This window comes from Microtus pennsylvanicus, chromosome 18, assembly GCF_037038515.1.
Source record: "Microtus pennsylvanicus isolate mMicPen1 chromosome 18, mMicPen1.hap1, whole genome shotgun sequence".
Classification (NCBI taxonomy): Eukaryota; Metazoa; Chordata; class Mammalia; order Rodentia; family Cricetidae; genus Microtus; species Microtus pennsylvanicus.
In genome coordinates this window covers 25,414,646-25,435,249 of record NC_134596.1, presented here as the reverse complement: position 1 = coordinate 25,435,249, position 20,604 = coordinate 25,414,646, and the positions used below count along the sequence as shown (strand labels likewise).

At 39.4% G+C, this 20,604-nt stretch overlaps 1 protein-coding gene across 2 annotated transcripts in view; it reads right to left on the bottom strand.

Annotated features, from left to right (window-relative positions):
• The window catches only part of Agbl1 (AGBL carboxypeptidase 1), a 768,202-nt gene that overhangs the window by 366,691 nt on the left and 380,907 nt on the right, over positions 1–20,604 (bottom strand). For both annotated transcript variants that reach the window (XM_075952813.1, XM_075952814.1), the window contains exon 19: positions 6,442–6,571. In XM_075952813.1, coding sequence (XP_075808928.1) covers positions 6,442–6,571 — 130 coding nt within the window. The remainder of the gene's footprint in view (positions 1–6,441; positions 6,572–20,604) is intronic.

Genomic DNA, 20,604 nt, shown 5'->3' with positions numbered 1-20,604 from the left:
TCACTGCCTTCTGTTAGATATTGGCAAAGTTGCCTTTCTAGACTTGACTCGCACCCTTCTAGGCTGACCAGTCTATTTCACGCACCCCAATTTTTATCCAGCTGTATTTTATCCTCTGTATTTTTGTTTCATGTCTTTTTAGCTTTTCTGTATTTAGGCAAAAATTGTCCATTACTGGAAAATATAAATACTGAATATATAGTTCAGCAAGGTTGGTATAACTTAGTCTCAATCATGATAAAGAATATTTCCACTTTCTACAAATTCTTTCCCTGGAGTTAAACAGTGCTCTAATATTTACCTATCCTTGTTATGAAATACAAATATATACAATGTATCCTTTCATACCCAATTTCTTTCACTTAAAATAATGTTTTGATATTAATTTGTATACTGAATGTACTGCTAGTTAATTGGATTTTCTTATTGGGGAGAATTTTGATTACGACACTGGTTAGCTTTTATTGTCGACTTGATATAGCATGGAGTCACCTGGGAAGCGATCTTTCATTGAAGAACTTCCTAGATTACTTTAGCCTGGGGTCATGACTATGAAAATTTGACCTATTGATGACTGATGTAGAAGGGCTTAGTCCACTTTGGGTAGCACTGTCCTTAGGCCAATGGGTCTGGGCTATATAAGAAAGAAAGCTGAGCGTGAGCCAGAGAGCAAACTAGTAAACAGTATGCATTCCTCCATAGTTTCTGCTTGAGTCCCTGCCTTGATTTCTTTCTCTGACTTTCTTTAATGATGGACTGTGACCTGAAAGGGTAAGCTGAAATAAACCCTTTCCTCTCCAAGTTGTTTCTGATCTGGGCATTTATTATAGCCATCTAGGACAATTATTGAACAATATTTCAAGACAAGAATAGGCTAACATTTCTTGTCTGTCTGGTCTTTTGAGTCCAACATCTGAACTCTCTGACAAACAAGAACAGCCATTATGGGTCCAATAAAATGGGAAAGAGCTTGCAGAAGATCTGTAAGAGCCCAGGAGTGTTCCCCATGCCAGCTTATCCTTCAAATACAGCAGAAGTGGCGTCACCACCTAGTTCTTCCATGATTCCATCTCAACTCATCATCTGCATCACAAATGTCCCAGAAAAGCTTTGCAAGACCTCTGTCACCATTTTTATACTTTGGTTCATGCTGTCTTCTTAAGAACTCAAATCAGAGGGTCATCTTTTATTCTGTTAAATGGACATTGTAAGAAACCCATGTTTGAGTTCTTATCTTTATGACCGTAGATATATGCATTTCTCAACCTTCACCATAGAAGCTTCTTTTTACAGTATGTGGTGATTAATACAGAGACCCCCAAACAGCCAATGTGCAGAAAATAAGATTGTGGAGTATTCAGTTTTAAATGGGACACCTATAATATGCCCTTTCTCTTCAAGGCTGTGTAATCATAGGAAAAAATGGATGGGGCAGGGGATGATGAGTTCCTATTAGCAACTGTTGATAACTTAGGCCCTATTAGCAACCAATAGTTGCTGGTTTAGTTTCCTTTGCAATGCAGGTCCTGAGAGACCATCCATGCCCCGGTAGATGGTTGCACATTTATGTACATATAGGCATCAGTAAATAGATTTTGTGGGTATTAGATTATATTTTAAAGCCCATAGCATTGGAAGGGAAAAGTGGGAGGGGGTGTAAGAGAGGAATTAGAGGAGAGGTAACAGGGCTGGATTTGTTCAAACATACTATATGTATGCATGATTATTAAAGTTTTAAAAACTATAAAACAAAATGTGTATATTGGCTTTGCATCACTAATGCCTACCATAATCATTACAATTCCATGATATAAATTAATATACAAACAGGGAGATGACTGTTCCCATTGTAGTGAAGGTGAACAGATGCAGGAAATGAAGGATAGAGGTACACGCCTGCTTATTGGCAAGCCTCAGAGGAATCAGCACAGTTATTTTCATCTCTGTCTCACATCCTTTTGGTCCTTGCGACTCACATTAATTCACCCAAGACTCAAATACCTGAGAAGCATCTATAATAGGTGGATCTTCCCAGCCATCACAGAATGTTTTCCCAGTACTTCAAAAACATTTTCATAAGACCCAGAAACGAGGCAGAGTCAGCATTAATCTCCAGCCATAGAACTTAAAAATCAGTGTGAACACAGAAGGACTCTTCCCTGCCAGGACAGGACCCTTAGGAGTGAATGACGGGGATGCAGCTGCCGGTGGGAGGAGGGTTAAATTTAGCCCTGTAGGTAACTAAAAGGTGGCATTCAGCCAATTAGAGAGCTCCGTAACACCGTGAGTAGCAGTTAGTACTCAGCTGTTTCTCACCCACCTCTCAGATGGTCCCAGCAGGAAACAAGTCTGCGGCTGTCGTGTTTATGGCTAATTAATGTTTATTTATACTTTTAAACAAGCCTTTCACCTGTCACACTTTAAAATAAATGCCGTGCTCTTCAATTAGAGATTGTCGGAGCAGAAAGAAATCTCGTTTCGTGGTGGGTTTACTATGCGCGTGCGTTTAAATGTGCATCAGATACGGCATTCTTCTGTTCCAAATCGCTCTCGTCTCCTGGAGGCTAAAGCTTCCCACACAGAGAAACATCCTTCCTCCAGCTTGCAACCATGAGATTGGAGCCTTGCTATGGAGAGCTCGTTGAAGACAATCACCAGCAGAGACGACACTACCTCCTTGAGTGAAGCAGGCTTGGCAGCAGCATGATATTGTACATTTGACCCAGTGTTGAATTTAGATTCTTGGGGTGGGAGCACACGTTGTTCTATGGCAAAAGAGAAGTAGACTCGGCAAATCTGGAGCAGTGGAACTTGGCAGGTTTCAAAGAACACCCTGTGTCCTGATGAGCTCTTGGAGATGAACCTTTAATCCTTTGGAATGTTCTGCTGGATAAGAGTGTCTCTCATTGGCTGGGGGATTTGGGCAGTGCCAGATAATCAATGCTAGTAGGATGAGTTTTGGTGCAAGGCTTGAACCTGGAGGCATAAGTTTGACATCTGGAGGAGGATGGATTTGGACTGAAGAATTAACTGTGGAAAGCACCCCATGGCTGCGTAGCTGACCACCTCCTCCGCAAAATTTATCTGAACCTATTTATGGGGTATGCAGTGATATTTCAATGTACATATAGAATGTGGGATAATCAGGTCATGGCAACTGACATATCTATACCTTCATAATCACATTGTGTTTGGAGCCTCTGAAATTCTAACATATGTAAGTCCCTGTAAATCAGCAGTCAGTCTACTGCGTTGAGAAACACTAGACCTCACTGCTCCCTGCTTCTGTACTTTGGGTCTATTATCCATCCTCCCTCCATCTTTTATCCCTCTTCCTCTATAACTTGTTAGTAACCATTATTCTATATTGAAATTGACATTTTAAGAATCCACAAATAAATGAGAACTTGGAATGTTTGTCTTTCATATTTCTTTTTTTTAATTGTTAAGAAGATAGAAATGTTACACACTCTTAATTGATCATTATTTATCATACGCAGGTTTTGAATTATATACTACACTATAGATATAAAAATAATTAAAATAATAGGATAAAAATACCCTTAGCATCAAGTTCAGGTGAAGTTATCTAATTGGTGGTTACATTGTTGCAGGAGAGTTAAGCTCTTTTTCAAGCTCTACTGGAAGGGGGAGTTTACACCAGCTCCCTCATAGATATGACATGTATGCCTTGTCAGGTGTCTATATTAATCTGTTTCCTTTCACTGAAATAAAGTATCCATACAAGTTAATGACTATTTTGAGGTCCATGAAATCTTTCAACCTGGATGTGGGTACCATTAATATACTCTCTCAAAGAGAAAGTCACAAAGAGAGGCTATAGAGTGACATCAAAAAAAAAATCACAACATATTTCCAGGTTCTGGCTATGACAAACAAAGCTGTTATGAACATAGTTGAGCACATGTCCTTGTGGCATGATTGAGCATCCTTTGGATATATACCCCAAAGTGGTATTGCTGGGTCTTGAGGAAATTATTTTCTAATTTTCTGAGAAATCACTACACTGACATCCAAAGGGACTGTACCAGCTTGTACTCCCACCAGCAATGCAGGAGTGTTCCCTTTACCCCACAACCTCTCCAGCATAAGTTGGCATCAGTGTTTTTGATCTTGGCCATTCTTACAGGTGTAAGATGGAATCTCAGAGTTGTTTTGATTTGCATTTCTCTGATGACTAAGGATGTTGAGTATTTCCTTAAATGTCTTTCAGCCATTTTAGATTCCTCTGTTGAGAGTTCTCTGTTTAAGTCTGTACTCCACTTTTTTTTATTGGGTTATTTGTTCTTTTGATGACCAATTTTTTGAGTTCTTTGTATACTTTGAAGATTAGACCTCTGTTTGATGTGGGGTTGGTGAAGATCTTTTCCCATTCTGTAGGCTGCCGTTTTGTTTTGTTGACAACCTAAATGCCCCTCGACTAAAGAATAGATAAGGAACATGTGGTACATTTATACAATGGAGTACTACATAGCATATAAAAATAATGGCATCTTGAAATTTGTAGGCAAATGAATGGAGCTAGAAAACATCATATTGAGTGAGGCAGCCCAGACCTAGAAAGACAACTGACATATGTACTCACTCATAAGTGATTTTTAAACATAAAGCAAAGAAAACCAGCCTACAAATCATAGTCCCAGAGAACACAGACGACAATAAGGACCCTAGGAGAGACATACATGGATCTAATCTAAATGGGAAGTAAAAGACAAGATCTCCTGAGTAAATTGGGAGCATGGGGACCATGGGAGAGGGTTAAAAGGGAGGGGAGAGGCAGGGAGAGGAGCAGAGAAAAATGCAGAGCACAATAAAATCAATAAGAAAAACCACAACATGGTATGAGAAGTCCTTCTGCATATGTGTTGCTTTTGTTGATGAATGAATGAAGAAGCTTATTTGGCCTGTGATTGGACAGAATAAAGCTAGGCAGGAATACTAAGCTAAATGCTGGCAGAAGTAGGTGGAGTCAGTAGGATGCTATGTAGCTGCCACCAGAGGAGACAGATCCTGGAAACTTGCCGGTTGGCCACGACCTCATAGTGGTGCACACATTAATAGAGATGAGTTATTTCAGATGTAAAAGCTAGTGAGAAATATGCTTACTCTATTGGCCAAACAGCAATGCAATTAATACAGATTTCTGTGTAATTATTTCGGGAGTCTCGGTGGCCCGGAAATGAATATGCAGCCTCCAACAAGAGAACTGAATCTCTATTCTGCTGTGTACATTCGAATGGCCTTATGGAGAGCACTTTACATGTTGATCTTTGATCTTGACATTTGAGTACAAACCTAAAGCACACATTCACACTGCTTCCCAGGACTCGTTAAACATGGCATGCTCTCAATGACATAGTAGAAGCTTTAGAAAGTGGATTAGGATAGAGCTGCCCATTCTGATGGCGCTTCACTTTTAACTAAGCTCTCTACATGTGGACGTTTGCCCCCACACTTCCGCTGATGGATCTGCTCACAGTTTGTAGACAACTCAAGAGCATTCCCACAGACCACCCTCTCGTCATTTCCTCTTTCTTTTCTGGAGCTAAGGCCTCTCCTTTCAAAGGGTCTGTCTCACATCATTTGCATAGTACCTGGGACTGAAAACCCTGCATGCGAAACAGCCTAAAATAGCGCTAGATCTGTCTTGAAAAAAATGAATGTTAGTTGAATCTAAATATGAACATTTAGAAGATTTTTCTCCATCCTCTAATAGGTATGTATATTTTTGTCTAGTTTAATGAAGCAGGAGTATAACTAGAAAAATTTAAATCAAGAAAATGTTATTCATTTTACATTTTGTCCAGTTTTCAACAGTGAGTACTGAACCATTGTTCTGAACCTATTGTGAGATGAACTGCATCGTTGTAAAATATTTTTTGCCACCCTCATCCCTGGTGCCTAGGACTATGTCCTTATGCAGAAGGAACATATTGGCAAGTTGAAAAATGCTGAGGTCTAACTGAGTCACTGCTCTAATTCAATGATGAACATCCTTAGAAGAGAGAATGAGGACCACCAGACATCAAGCTCAGATAGTCCTGGGAAGATGTAGGCCATGACTCAAATAAGCCACCATAAATGAAAGACTGCTAAGCACCGCAGGTTGCCTTAACACACTGCAAGAGAAGGAACTATTTTTTTCCTAAAACCACCAGTATCAGAACAGCTTGCCATCTCTTTGATTGTAGGCTGCCAGCTTCCAGAATTGTAATACAAGGAGACTCTATTCTGCTGGATAGCGTATGACAGTGTGTGGTAACTTGATACAACAACTATTATAATAAATCCCTCAAAAGTTATCACATACATTTTTCCCCATGTTTTTATTGCCTGGACAGCTGATAAACTGCCTGCTGGAGGGTGGAAGGAAGCTGGTAATGTATGAGAAGAATTGACAAAAAGAAGGAAGTGACTCACCACAGGCCCCCGGCCAATACTGCTCAGGTAGTGGAGAAGACCTTTGGCATGGTAGATGGTTGGCTGGAGATGAGCTTGGGGAAGGAGCCACTGTCTGTTGAGGTCCTCACCCCTCAGTGAGCATCTGTGACTGCAGGAAGGAACAACATACAAAGAATCAGACGTTTCGAAGGAAAATAGCTTCGTAGAATAAAACCCAAGCAGACAAACAAACTAATGAATCCAACTTCCCTCTGACTCCTGCCCAACTGCTACCAGCTCCAGATGTCCAGGAAGCTCCAGATCTGTCCTGCAAGTGTCCGGACTGGCCTACATATTTACAGCTGCTAAAAGAACCAGAAACTGCACTTGACTTAATGCTGGGTTAATAGAGTTTTGAGACAAATCTGGGAAACACAAGTTTCCACTGTATATACCCATAAAAAGCAAATTCAGTGTATGACTCTCCAGGTCCCTCAATCCCACAAATAATTAATTTGAGCTCAAGATAGCTCACTGGGTAGGCTGACCCTATAACTCTGTGAAACTCAACAGTATTACCACCCAGTGAAGAAATCAAGGCCTAAAATCAACTACATGAGTGACCCAAGATATGTAACAAAAGCCCTTTATACCCAGGTCTCTGCCTCTAGCCCACACATCCCTTCTCTGTTCCATTGTTTCTCTCCCTGGTCATGGGAAATACCTGAAAGCTCCAAGAACTGGAATGTGCTCAAGATCACATGTTCCCTGGGAATACTCACAGTCAAAGCTAACATGTTTATTTCAAAGATGACTCAGCTTTATAACCAGGTAGAGGCATCCTAGGAGGCCAACCCACCTGGAAAACTTCCCAGAAACACCCATCCACAGGACGCATTCCTGGTATGATGCCACTTACTCTACACAATAAACCAACAAAGTGCTACAGATGGAGGGTGTCAAACATATCCGTCACCAGAACCACCACCATTCAATCTCCTCCTACTTGTACCCTTCCAATCTCCACCACAATAGAACTGCTTAGTTTCAGCTGTGCAAGTGTGTCTGACATATATTTGGTTAAGCTTCTCATATTTTGTCTATCCGTTCCCACCCATTTAACTTTCAGTGGGCTACCCCAGCACCCAAAATTTTATATGTTCCCAAGCTAAAGAATTCTATTCCTGTTTGTTCCACCCTTAATCACAGTCCTTATAGAACCATTTTGGAGAAATTTGTATTAATATTATTTTTATTTATTTGATCTTCCTCATTGGAGTGAAAGAAATCTAGGCAAGAATAGTCTTTAGTAACATCAAACTTGCAAAAGAAAATGTGTTGGCCAAACATATAAGACTGTGTAATGGTACTTGTCAACAAGCGTATTTGGATGGGATTATGTGTGCAATTTTTACAAGGTTCCATCCCTAGATGAATGGCTATTGTTAATCAATGGGTATCAGAGAGGGGGAATGGGTTAATCAGTTCTTTCTAGGGGTGAGGCCTTCAATGATTTAATCAATCTCAAGGGGTTAGTCCTAAACAGTAGTTTATATGAGTAAACTAAAGGGACTCAGTGTGTATGTGTGTGCACAACAATAATGAAAAGAGATTATTAATTTTAAAGGAGTATGGGAGGAAATGGGAGAAGTAGACAGGGGCAAGGATGGAGTGAATGTGATATAAATACCCAACTCATGTATTAAATTCTCAAAAATATAAAAATTTAAATTACATAAATAACTATGTCAGAATTGATATTCAGTAAACAATATAGAAACATCTTCCTCTGACATTTAAATATAGATACTGACACATTTTCTGTCTTGAAGCCACTGTCCTATTTTCAATTAATCTTGGTGATGAAAAGGCTTATAATATTTCTTACAATATTTCAATCTCCATGTTCTGAAATCTTTAGACATTAGTTTTTAGTTGCTTATAGACTCTCTTTTAGAGATCACAAGGAATTGAAGATCTTTAATCATTCATTTCTCCTGAATTTGCTATTGAATATTTGACTTGAGGGGCTAGGGATGTAGCTAACTTGGTAACAGTGTTTGTCTAAGCATGCAAGAAGCCATCGGTCCAACCCCGGCACCATATAAACCAGGTGTGGGAGCACATATCTGTACTCTCAACATTCAGGAGGCAGAGGCAAGGAGATCAGAAGTTCAAGGTTATCATGGGTTACATAGCAACAGACTAATTTTTCATGCCAATAGCAGCGTAAAGGAAGAATATGCTAGACTTGATCTCTGCATATTTGCTGCATTTTCCGTTAGTTTTTCTTCTCAAGTCAAGGCATCCAAAAGCCTGAAGACACTTTAATTGCCCTGTCATTTTCTTGTCTTGACCTGGATTCTCATCAGCTGCGCAGATTTTATTTTCTCTGTATCGCTGACCATGATGAAATGAGCTGAGGTTCTTTCAGAGACTTCCTGTTTATGTAAACAAAGGGTGTGTATTGTTCTGTATCCAGCAGTCAGCAATTCTGCAATTCTCTTTCCCTTTTCTTTCCTTCAGCTCCATGGAGACCACGTTCAGGGGTGACATCTTCATGGCAAGGTTAATAGGTTACCACACAGCAGAAATACAATTCTATACCATGTTTCTCAAAAATAGAGAAAGTCAAGTTCTGCATTGCAGCTAGAAATCGCCCAAGTTTTGAGTAAGAAGACATAGTTCCAGAGTGTGGTTCCATCACTATGTTTGGGATTCAGAGACCTCATTTAGAGCCGGCGATCTCACATGGAAAAATTAAATACTTTTAACCTGCTTTCCAAGGTTATCGTCATTGTAGGCATCACTGTCGTGCACCATCAAACCCTGGTCTTCTTCTGGACAATCAAATGAAATTATATCTAACATCTGTGTTTACAAGGAAAGATAGCGGCACAATCCTATCTATGTCAAGTGTGACGTGTGAGTATACCCACAGCTACATCCATACACACACACGACGCTATCCAGAACTTCATTCATATCTGCAATGGTCAGGGATGCACAGCACAACTGTGACTATGTCCATTGTTTCTTGCCTCATGAAATCTATACTGCCTATGAAAATAGTCGGGTACCAAGATGCAGGGTGAACCGAATAGAGGAGAAACTTGGACAGAGACCACTGAGAAGAGGCTGTGATCCACTTGAAATTTCATTTTATTTAAGCACACTTCACAGTGGAAGCAGTAGGATGGAACAAAACAAAATTAACCAAAAAATTAGAAAAGGTATTACTGATTATGCTTGAGGCTACTAGCCAGGGATAAGGGATGAGAAGACATGCAAGACTATGTGTGATCTGGATGTGGAGAGAAGTTGTGACAGTGAAAATAATATAGAAGGTAGAGAGCTCTTAGTTTAGGGAAAGTTTTGTTTGGTAGCTGTTTGTTTTCTGGGATAAAGAAACTGAACCACCCCAGTGGCATAGCTAGGCTGTGCAGAATTGAGAAGCACATATGCTTGCATTTATATTCAGACCTGCATGCGTGGCTGTGATTTTGAGGTATCTCCGTGCACGCCTATGGCTTTGATATTTCCTCCAGCTCGGCGACTGCAGAGGGCCGCGGTGTGTACTACACCTACCTTGAGAGCTTTCGCTTTTAAAGCAAATCCATTTGCTCCCAACGTGCAAATCCATTTGGCATTTTATGTTAATGACACCTGAGATCGCTCTCTCATCCCCGGAGCTGCTGCTGCTCTTCACGGGGATTTGTTTTAAGCACGCAAAGATGAAATGTACCCCATCTTATTATCTTACTGTAGCATTCTCGGCAATGACAGCTGCCGCTTCGATGTGCACAGAGTTAGCGGACGGACAGTGATGACGGGTTGGCAAGACATCCAGAGCCTGTAATTTCTGGAAAGGGGTCAGCCCTCAAATAGAGTTTGACGTCTCGCTTTACTTACAGGAAGAGTAAGTAGTGATCAGTGCTCTTCCTCCCCACTGAACATGACAAACTTTCACGGGAAAAATACCACATCCTTCCTGTCCTCACAGGTAATATGTTACAACTAGCCCTCTGGAGTTTTTATATTCTCTCTCTCTCTCTCTCTCTCTCTCTCTCTCTCTCTCTCTCTCTCTCTCTCTCTCTCTCCCCCTCTCCCCCCCTTCCCCTTCTCTTTTTCTCCCTCTTCCTCTTCCTCTTCCTCTCCCTCTCCCCCTAACCTGCCAACAAGTTCTCATATATTCCAGACTGGCCTTGAATTTTCTATGCAGCCAAGGAGAACACTGAACATCTGGTTCTCTTGCCTTGCCTCCTGAGTGCAGGGGTCACTGTCCTAGTTTGTGACATTCTGGGGACCAAAATTCAGACTTCAAGCACACTGGGCTAGCACTCTACCAACCATACTACGTCCCCAGCCTAGCTTGCCACACTTTTTGAGCTTCAGTTTAAATAAATTTTGTATGCAGAAAGTCTGTTACTTTAGATACCCAGATATTCAGAGGTTCCCATTTCACCTTGAAATACCTGCATCCTACATCCCAGGAACACCCTCAAAATGCAAATCAGTTCATCTCTCAGTCTAGATCTGGAATTACAATGGAATCACGGAGTTAAATGCCTGACCAAAATGAAGGTCTCCTTTAGTTTGTACTAACTTTGAATGGTCTGTGTATTTTTTCATTTCTGAGGCAAAGGCTCAAGTAGGTCAGAGAGGGCCCTGAATTCACCATGGTCATTGATGGTTTTGAACAATTAATACCCTGCCTCTCCCTCCTGAATGCTAAGATTTCAGGAATGGGCCACCACACCCAGTTTGGTTTGTGCACTCTTTGTGATCAAACCAAAGGCTCCACACGTGTTGGCTAGTACTCTTCCAAAGGAGCTACGTCCCAAACCTCTAATATCGAGTTTCTAGGTGAAGCAGGCACCTTTAGTGTCTTATCTACTCATGAGATCATGAGTTCTTCACATGTCCACTATCTGCCTGCTCTTTCAGATACTCACAGCCTATATCCAAAAAAGTCACTATCCTTGAAGAATAACACACAGGATTTCTGTTGATTTTATGTTTGTTTACATTATAATTAGAAAGAAGAGACGATAATAAATAGGTCAAGGTTTTGGGGACAAATGAGATAGAATCTAGAAAGGTAGACCTATTATTAAACTTGAAAAGATTATTAAACATTGTTAAATTTCATAAGTGAATTTTTGGTGTTATACGTTTGCTCTTTAAAAACAAACAAAATAAAACCCTAGTTGTGCATGGTAGTACATTGTTGTGATACTAGAACAAGGGAAGTGAAGGGAGGTGCATCAGAAATTCAAGGTTATCCTCAACTGTATAGCAATAGGTAGGGTAGTCTGGGATACATCATAAAAATTTATGTCAAAAACAGTAATAACAACAAAATGAAAACAAAGAGAAAGAGAATGCTCATCTGACATTCATAAAATGTGGCAAGCTTTTGACTAAACAAAAGTATCCCAGGTGAAACTGAGAAAAACTGAGTCAATAGGATCATAGTATCCTTTTTTTATTTATTCTTTAAATTTTCACTTCACATTCCAACCGAAATACTCCATACCACCCCTCCTCCAGCTCTACCTCAACTTTCCCCCAGCCCACCCCCAAGCCCTTCCTCCCAAAAGGTAAGAACTCCTATGGAGAGTACATAAAGTCTGGAACACTAAGTTGGAACAAGACCTAGCTACACATCCCTGTCTTAAGGCTGAGCATAGCATCCCACCATAGAGAATGGGTTCCAACAAACTAGCTCATGTCCCAGGGATAGGTCCTGGTCCTACTGCCAGGGGCCCCTCAGGCAATCCAAGCTTCACAACTGTCTCTCACATAGGAGGGCCACATGGCACAAGAGACCACTTCCTAAATATAACACCAGTAACATATACACTGAGAATAATCAATGAATGGGACCTCCTTAAACTGAAAAGATTCTGTAAGGACATGATAAATAAGACAAAACAACAGCCTACAGAATAGGAAAAGATCTTCACCAACACCACATCTGACAGTGTGATGATCTCCAAAATCTATAAAGAAATCAAGAAACTAGACATCAAAATACAAAATAATCCAATTTACAAATGGGGTACAGAGCTAAACAGAGAATTCTCATCAAAAAAAAAAAAACTCAAATGGCCAAAAAGCATTTAAGGAATTGCTCAACATCCTTAATCATCATGGAAATACAAATCAAAATGACTCTGAGATATCATCTTATACCTATCAAAATGGCTAAGATCAAAACTGCTAAGGACAGCTTATGTTGGAGAGGATGTGGAGTTGGGGGAACTCTCCTCCACAGCAGGTAGGAGTGAAAACCTGTACAGTCACTTTGGAAATTGCCAGGGCCATGAGAAGCAGGTGGCAACTAGATTTCAGATGTCAACCTACCAGAGGCATGGTCATCTGATGGAGGATTAATCCTGTCCAACAAGGTCTGTAGGACCATCAACTCTGAAAACAGTTGCTCACTCTTGTTGAAGCAGTTTGGTGTCTCCCCAATAACTGAATTGCAGTGTAAATGTATAATCTCATGGGATGCATATATTTAATCTCACTGTTTATACCTCAGTCTTATGGGCACATATGTCTGTGGGTGGTCAGGAGGATGACCTGTCGTTTAGCTATTTAGTTTTGATATATAAAATATATACTGGGACATGCTTCATTAACTGGATCTATTTGTCCCGTAAGAACTGTAGTCACTGAAAAGCCTGCATGGTTCTTTGGCTTGTTGGATGACTTTCCCCCCTCCATGAGACCTCCAGTGACAGAATTTAGTACACAGGTAAAAGCCTTGATTCCCACAGTCAAATCTCCACCCCATTCCCTGAATGAAGCCAACTCCCTGCAAGTAGCTTCTGTTTGGCAGGACATGCAGTCAGAAAAGGAGTCTTCCATACAGATCACATTTGTGACCTTCAAAGATAAAGAGACATTCAAGCTCATTGAGATTGAGTGCTCTAAAGTGCTAACCTCAGCTGACACTCAGCTCTAACCATAAAGAAAGTTATTAGACCCCTAGACCTAGCCTCACCTCAGTTTATTAACACAGGATTGTAACTTAGGAATATAGTTTAACACACGTACTCTTTCTCCCCTTTTATAGTTTAAAAGCCAACTAGGTGTTGCCCTGGTGTACTTTCTGACCATGCCTCCCCAGGGCCATAAAAATATTGACAATGTATCTCAGGATAGCTCTTATCTGCTTTTTGACCCTGAGAAAATTCAAGCTCTGAGAGTTGCCTTTGTTTTGTGTATATATGACCTGGAAACTTTACAAAAACAAAGATGGACAGAAAAGAAGAATAAAGAAAAATATGTAGTGAAGAATTTATACTGCCTTCAAATTTTCTGAAACATTGTACTTGCTATAGCATCATGTCTGAACCCTGAGAGGTAACTGAGGCTGGTACTCAGTAGCCCTCATTAGGAAATTAGTATGACAGTTTCTCAGAAAATTGAGAGTCAAACTACCCCAAGACCCAGTGATACTGCTTTTGAAAATATACCCAAAGGATACTCAATCATACCACAAGGACACTTGCTCTACAATATTCATAGCAGCATTATGTGCAATTATGGTGGAAACAACCTAGATGCCCCTCAACTGGAGAATGGATAAAGAAAATGTGGTACATTTACACAATGGAGTACTATATTTAGGTATGACCCTTGTATTCCTAGTCTCTCCAAGACCTTTATCATAAAGGGGTGTTGAATTTTGTCAAATGCTTTTTCAGCATCTAATGAACTGATCATATGGTTTTTTTCTTTCAGCTTATTTATATGGTGGATTACATTGATAGATTTGCGTATGTTGAACCAGCCCTGCATCTCTGGGATGAAGCCTACTTGATCATAATGGATAATTTTTCTAATGTGTTCTTGGATTCGGTTTGCCAGTATTTTATTGAGAATTTTTACGTCAATATTCATGAGTGAGATAGGCCTGTAATTCTCCATACCTAAATATAATAAAAGCTATTTACAGCAAGCCGACAGCTAACATTAAATTAAATGGAGAAAAACTCAAAGCCATCCCACTAAAATCAGGAACACGACAAGGATGTCCACTCTCTCCATACCTCTTCAATATAGTGCTTGAAGTTCTAGCAATAGCAATAAGACAACCTAAGGGGATCAAGGGGATTCGTATTGGAAAGGAAGAAGTTAAGCTTTCGTTATTTGCAGATGATATGATAGTATACATAAGCGACCCCAAAAACTCTACCAAAGAACTCCTACAGCTGATAAACACCTTTAGTAATGTGGCAGGATACAAGATCAACTCCAAAAAATCAGTTGCCTTCCTATACACTAAGGATAAGGAAGCAGAGAGGGAAATCAGAGAAGCATCACCTTTCATGATAGGCACAAATAGCATAAAATATCTTGGGGTAACTCTGACCAAGGAAGTGAAAGATCTTTTTGACAAGAACTTTAAGTCTTTGAAGAAATTGAAGAGGCTGGGCAGTGGTGGCGCACGCCTTTAATCCCAGCACTCGGGAGGCAGAGACAGGCGGATCTGTGTGAGTTTGAGACCAGCCTGGTCTACAAGAGCTAGTTCCAGGACAGGCTCCAAAACCACAGAGAAACCCTGTCTCGAAAAACCAAAAAAAAAAAAAAAAAAAAAAAAAGAAAGAAAAAAAAAGAAATTGAAGAGGACACCAGAAAATGGAAGGACCTCCCTTACTCTTGGATTGGGAGGATCAACATAGTAAAAATGGCAATTCTACCAAAAGCAATCTATAGATTCAATGCAATCCCCATCAAAATTCTTCACAGATCTGGAGAAGACAATAATCAACTTTATATGGAAAAACAAAAACCCAGGATAGCCAAAACAATCTTATACAACAAAGGATTGTCTGGAGGCATTACCATCCCTGACTTCAAACTCTATTACAGAGCTACAGTATTGAAAACAGCTTGGTATTGGCATAAAAACAGAGAAGTCGACCAATGGAATCAAATAGAAGACCCTGACTTTAACCCACAAACCTATGAACACCTGATTTTCGATAAAGGAGCTAAAAGTATTCAATGGAAAAAAGAGAGCATCTTCAACAAATTGTGCTGGCACAACTGGATGTCAATCTGTAGAAGAATGAAAATAGATCCATATCTATCACCATGCACAAAGCTCAAGTCCAAATGGATTAAAGACCTCAATATCAGTCCGAACACACTGAAACTGATAGAAGAGAAAGTGGGAGTATTACTTAGCTGCAAAAAACCAATAACATCATGAACTTCATAGGCAAATGGATGGAACTAGAAAAAAAGCATCCTGGGTGAGGTTACCAAGATTCATAAAGACAAACACAATATGTATTTACTCATAAATAGATATTAATATAAAGCAAAGGATAACCAGACTATAAACCACAGCTCCAGAGAAGCTAGGTAACAAGGAAAATTCTAAGAGGGACACATAGACTGCCCTGAGAAGGTGAAATAGGTGAGGTCTCCTGGGTAAACTGGAGGTGAGGTAGAGCAGTAAAGGGGAGGTGACGGGGGATCAGAGTATCGAGGAAAGGCATGGTTGTTGGTGGGATGGATAAGAAGAGCAAAGAAAGAGGTATCTTGATAGAGAGAGCCACTATGAGGTTAGGGAGAAACCTGGTGCTAGGGAAAATCCCAAGAATCTACAAGGATGACCTCAGCTAAGACTCTTAGCAATAGTGGAGAGAGTGCCTGAACTGGCCTTCCCCTGTAATAAGATTGGTGAATATCCCAACTATCATCATAGAACCTTCATCTGGTAACTAATGGATGGAGCCAGAGGCAGAAATCTACAACCAAGCACAAAGCTGAGCTCTAAGAATCTAGCCAAACGGAGGGAGAAGGAAGTATATGAGCAAGGCATGCCAAGATCATGATGGAGAAATCTACAAAGACAGATGAGCCAAGCTCGTGGGAACTCATGAGTCTGGCCCGACAGTTGTAGAGCCTCTATGGGACCAAAACAGGAACACTCTTAAATAAGAGGTCACTGAATGACATTCTGCCTGATATTCTGAATAGTGAATGAGTTTAATCATCAGTTAACCTAGAGTCAAACTTTTCTTTCTTTATTTCATCTCCTTTTCCTTTTTTGGTAATCTAATTATATAGTCCGAGTTTCCCTCTATTTCTTAACACTGCCACCTCCAACCTCTTGAGTGCTGCAAGTCCAAGTATATTACTGCCAGGCCCAGCTTCTCAAAATCATATTTTCAACATTAATTATAGAGCATGTTTATCGGATAAGAGTGGGGGTCACCATGACATTGGGAAACAAGTATTATAAGCTAAAACTTCAGAAAGAAGAATGTGAATAGCAGGACTCCTGAAGCAAGAATGAACAATAAATCAGCAAATGATAGGAGAATCTGCATCCCTTACTAAAAGAGAATTCATAAAGCTCAGTCAGATAAAAAGATAATTCAAAAATCCCCCATCCATCTTTTTCTGAACAACGGAGAGAAGGTAGCCAGCAGCCTGGATAGATGAAGCCAGGATGGATAACAAGGGAGCCCAGAACAGCGAGCTTTGGAGTCTTAGGAGAAGCAGGGTGTTTGGATTTTAGAAGTCACCTTCATCATCCCAAGCATCATCACCACACTGGAAAGAAGGCGTGTGTGAGGGCACAGAGGAAAACACGTGCGAACATACGAATGAATGCTCACACATATGAAGAGAAATACTCAAAGTTGAAATTTTAACATAAGTCAATCAAAGTATAAGTTGGTTGTTCTTACGCTTTCTCCCCCCTCCTTCAAAAAACCACCTCCACCCACCAGTAGCATCAAGAGCACTCTGAGTCCCACTCCAGAGCCACCTTCATTTGAATAAGGCTGCTGTGGAACCAGTGCACAATGAAGTGAAAGATGTGGTGTTTCACATAGAACAGAAGGAATGCAAGAAAGTTAACCTTTAGAAATGGAACCATGTCCTTTATAAAGGGCATCATTGCCCCACACTGAAGGGAACTAGAAGAGATGATATTTAGATTCTCAGTCTCACCTGGAGCAGAGGCAGCTCAAGAAGACTGCAAGGTGACCCTCCCCTGCAACATCACACACCTGCACACTCTGTTTCCCTCTATTTGGTTAGTGTCTTACGTGTTTTTAATTTGAACATCAATACATAGTGAGAGTTAAAGGCAGTTTGTGCTGTTATATATAAGCCTGATTTCACAAAAGCGAACTTCAAACAAAACAATTTAAAAGATCACAAGTTAGGGTCAGGATTGGTCACACCCAGTGTTTTGTGTGTTTGTTTTCAGAACAGTTTGTCAGCTTGATTGCCATTGGGGAGGAGGAGCCTAAAACATCTCTTAAGTTCACCAAGAATATTTACTATATTCTCATTTTGGTAGAGCCTTTGATACCATATAGAAACATACACATTTTTACTGAAACCATTGATACCGAAGGTATATGTTTCTAAAGACAAGCAAGGATTGTGAAGAATCTGCAAAACAGCCTTGCCTTAGGCTGCACCACCAATGCTGAGGCCATCCAAGGGCCACCACCAATTACAGCTGGTCACACGTCACTTTACTGGACAAGATTAAATTATTTAGTTTCTAAAATTTTAAATATTTTACTAACCCTTGCATAATGTTAAAAATAAGTGATAGTGGAATAAGATTTGAAAATCAATAACTAATGATTGTTTCTGAAATAAAAAATAACTTTGAAAAATTCAAATACCGATTCAGTTAAGAAAATAAGGACTGGTGTGGATGATACATTCACAGTCACAACACAGCACACACAATACAACATGTACACACACAGCATAACACGTACAATAAAATGTGCACACACAACTCAACACACACACAGATACACACATGGACATATTACATACAAACACATAAAAGAAGGAATTCTACTTTACTTAATGAAGACTTATTAGTAAAATGTGTACAAGATTCAGAACAAGATAATGAATATCCCTATCTCTATAACTGCCAATCATGCAACATCACTCAGAGAACCTGAAAGAGATATCAAAGGAACTAGGATACAGGTTGGTAAAGGAGACATGGAACCAAGACATACACGACATAGATACATGCATACATGTATATGCATGTGTGCATTTGTGTGTACAATTATGTGTATATAATATTCATATACAATGCATACATCATATATATGCCTGTAGCAATATGTGCATATATCATACATATATATATTTATTTATGGATGGTTTAACAATTCACCTTAACAACAATTAAGGCAAGTACCAAAATAAATAGACATAGCATATTAGCATGAAGAAGAAAATTTCCATGGGAAAGCAATTAAAAATAAAGTGAAAAATCCAGGAAAAAAAAAGCATTACACTTCCCTTTAAAAAAAAAAAAACAAGACCTGTGTGAACTGATCTGATGCAGTGACTTGCGGGCTATATAGTTGTGAGTTCAAAGGAAACACAACACGTGCTAGAACAAAAGAGAAAGAAGTTGTGCATGCATTGATTTGTGTATGAATGTAAGAATGAATGATAAATCAAGAATGAATTAATAAAATGTATCATCTACATTGAGCAGACATAGAGGATAAACATAAAGAAGGAATAAGCAGATCTTGGATGAAAGGCTCAAGGCAGGTTATTGTTCTCAGATCACAGCTCTCATTGGAACTTTAGCTTCCAGAGTCAGGTTGTTTTCATGGTACTGGGATAGTACAGTTGTACATGAGCTTACCATGTAGAGCCCAAATATGGTATAGACACTAATGGGGAATTTAAACGCTGTTACACATGAACAACACTGAGGAAATGAAAGGGGGAATGACTGAGTCGTGTTCATGCTACAGCTGGGTAGTACTTCATGTTGGGAATTCTCCATCTGATTCCATTATTTCATGCAATGGTCATTCATTCTCATTGCTATTTGTGCAAACAATTGCTTGTCCATAATTTTCCAGATAAACTCTATTATCTTCAAGTATACACATATATTGTGTGATATATATTTAAAGCAAAATTTTAGAATACAAAAAGAACAAGGTACCTTTTGTAAACAGCAGTAGGTAATTCTGAGCTGTCTACATGATCGACCTTTTAGGGCTAAGAAAATAAACAAGTCAAGAATAATGACTATCAAGCTTCCTAGGAATTATAAATAAAGCATGGACTCTGTGATGTATTGGAATTGGTTGTCAGCATGAACTTACAGTTTTGTATACACAGAGAGGCAAATAAAGGAACAGATATGTGTGGGTGTGTGGGTGTGTATATGCATGTATTCATATATTTATTTTCTAACTCTATACACTGGTAATCCTAGAAATATGTCTTCATACCAGGAAACATATTCAATGCACTGATCACTACTTCTGAACATCTTTACCTACAAAGCACTTAAATACAAGCACTTAAATATCTGGTTTCACAGTGAGGGAGAGCACTGAAAAAAATATCAATCTAAGATACATAGTGATTCTGGGAAATAATAAACTATTTTTTAAAAAATTACATTTTGAAATATCAGAAATATCAAGTCTATGAAATTACAATGAAGTGTATACTGCCATAAATAAATAAAGAAAAAGAGTAGGTTCTAATTCCAGAAGAATTTTATTTATCAAATACAGAAGGGATGAGAAAACCATAAAGTTATCATTTGGCAAGCAAACACCAACGTAACAATCCTTTTAACAGAACTAACTAATGAATGCAAATGTCAGTGAACAAAAATATGTAAATGACAGAATATTCAAATCAGCTAAGAGCAACTCCCCAAAAGATACCTAATTCTACAGGGGGAAATGACGACTTCATGGTGGAGGTGGCATGTGGATGCCACTTAGTCCAGAGACCAAGGTTACCATGACCATGTGTGACATGCCCCCATCATGCACCCTAAGAACCAATGTCCTGAGAAACTCACTTTACTTCTTTTGTGGGTGATATTTCCACACAAAAGCACCCCTTTATCATGAAGAACATCAGACGACCACAAACCAAGCTACCATCTTGTAATAACTAAACAGTACCCTTCTGATAGGTAAATCAAGAAAAGCGAAAATAAAAGGGATGTGGCAGGATGAAGGACTATTCTAGATTGAAAAAAAAAACTGGACAAGTCTGAGAGTGAAATATAGTTACATGATTCTGGTAAGAGATATTATTGGAACAATCAGGGAATATTAAAGGTAGGTGCAATTAATGTTAGTACACTAATATAGTTTTTGTTTTAATTACTGTATTGGTATGAAA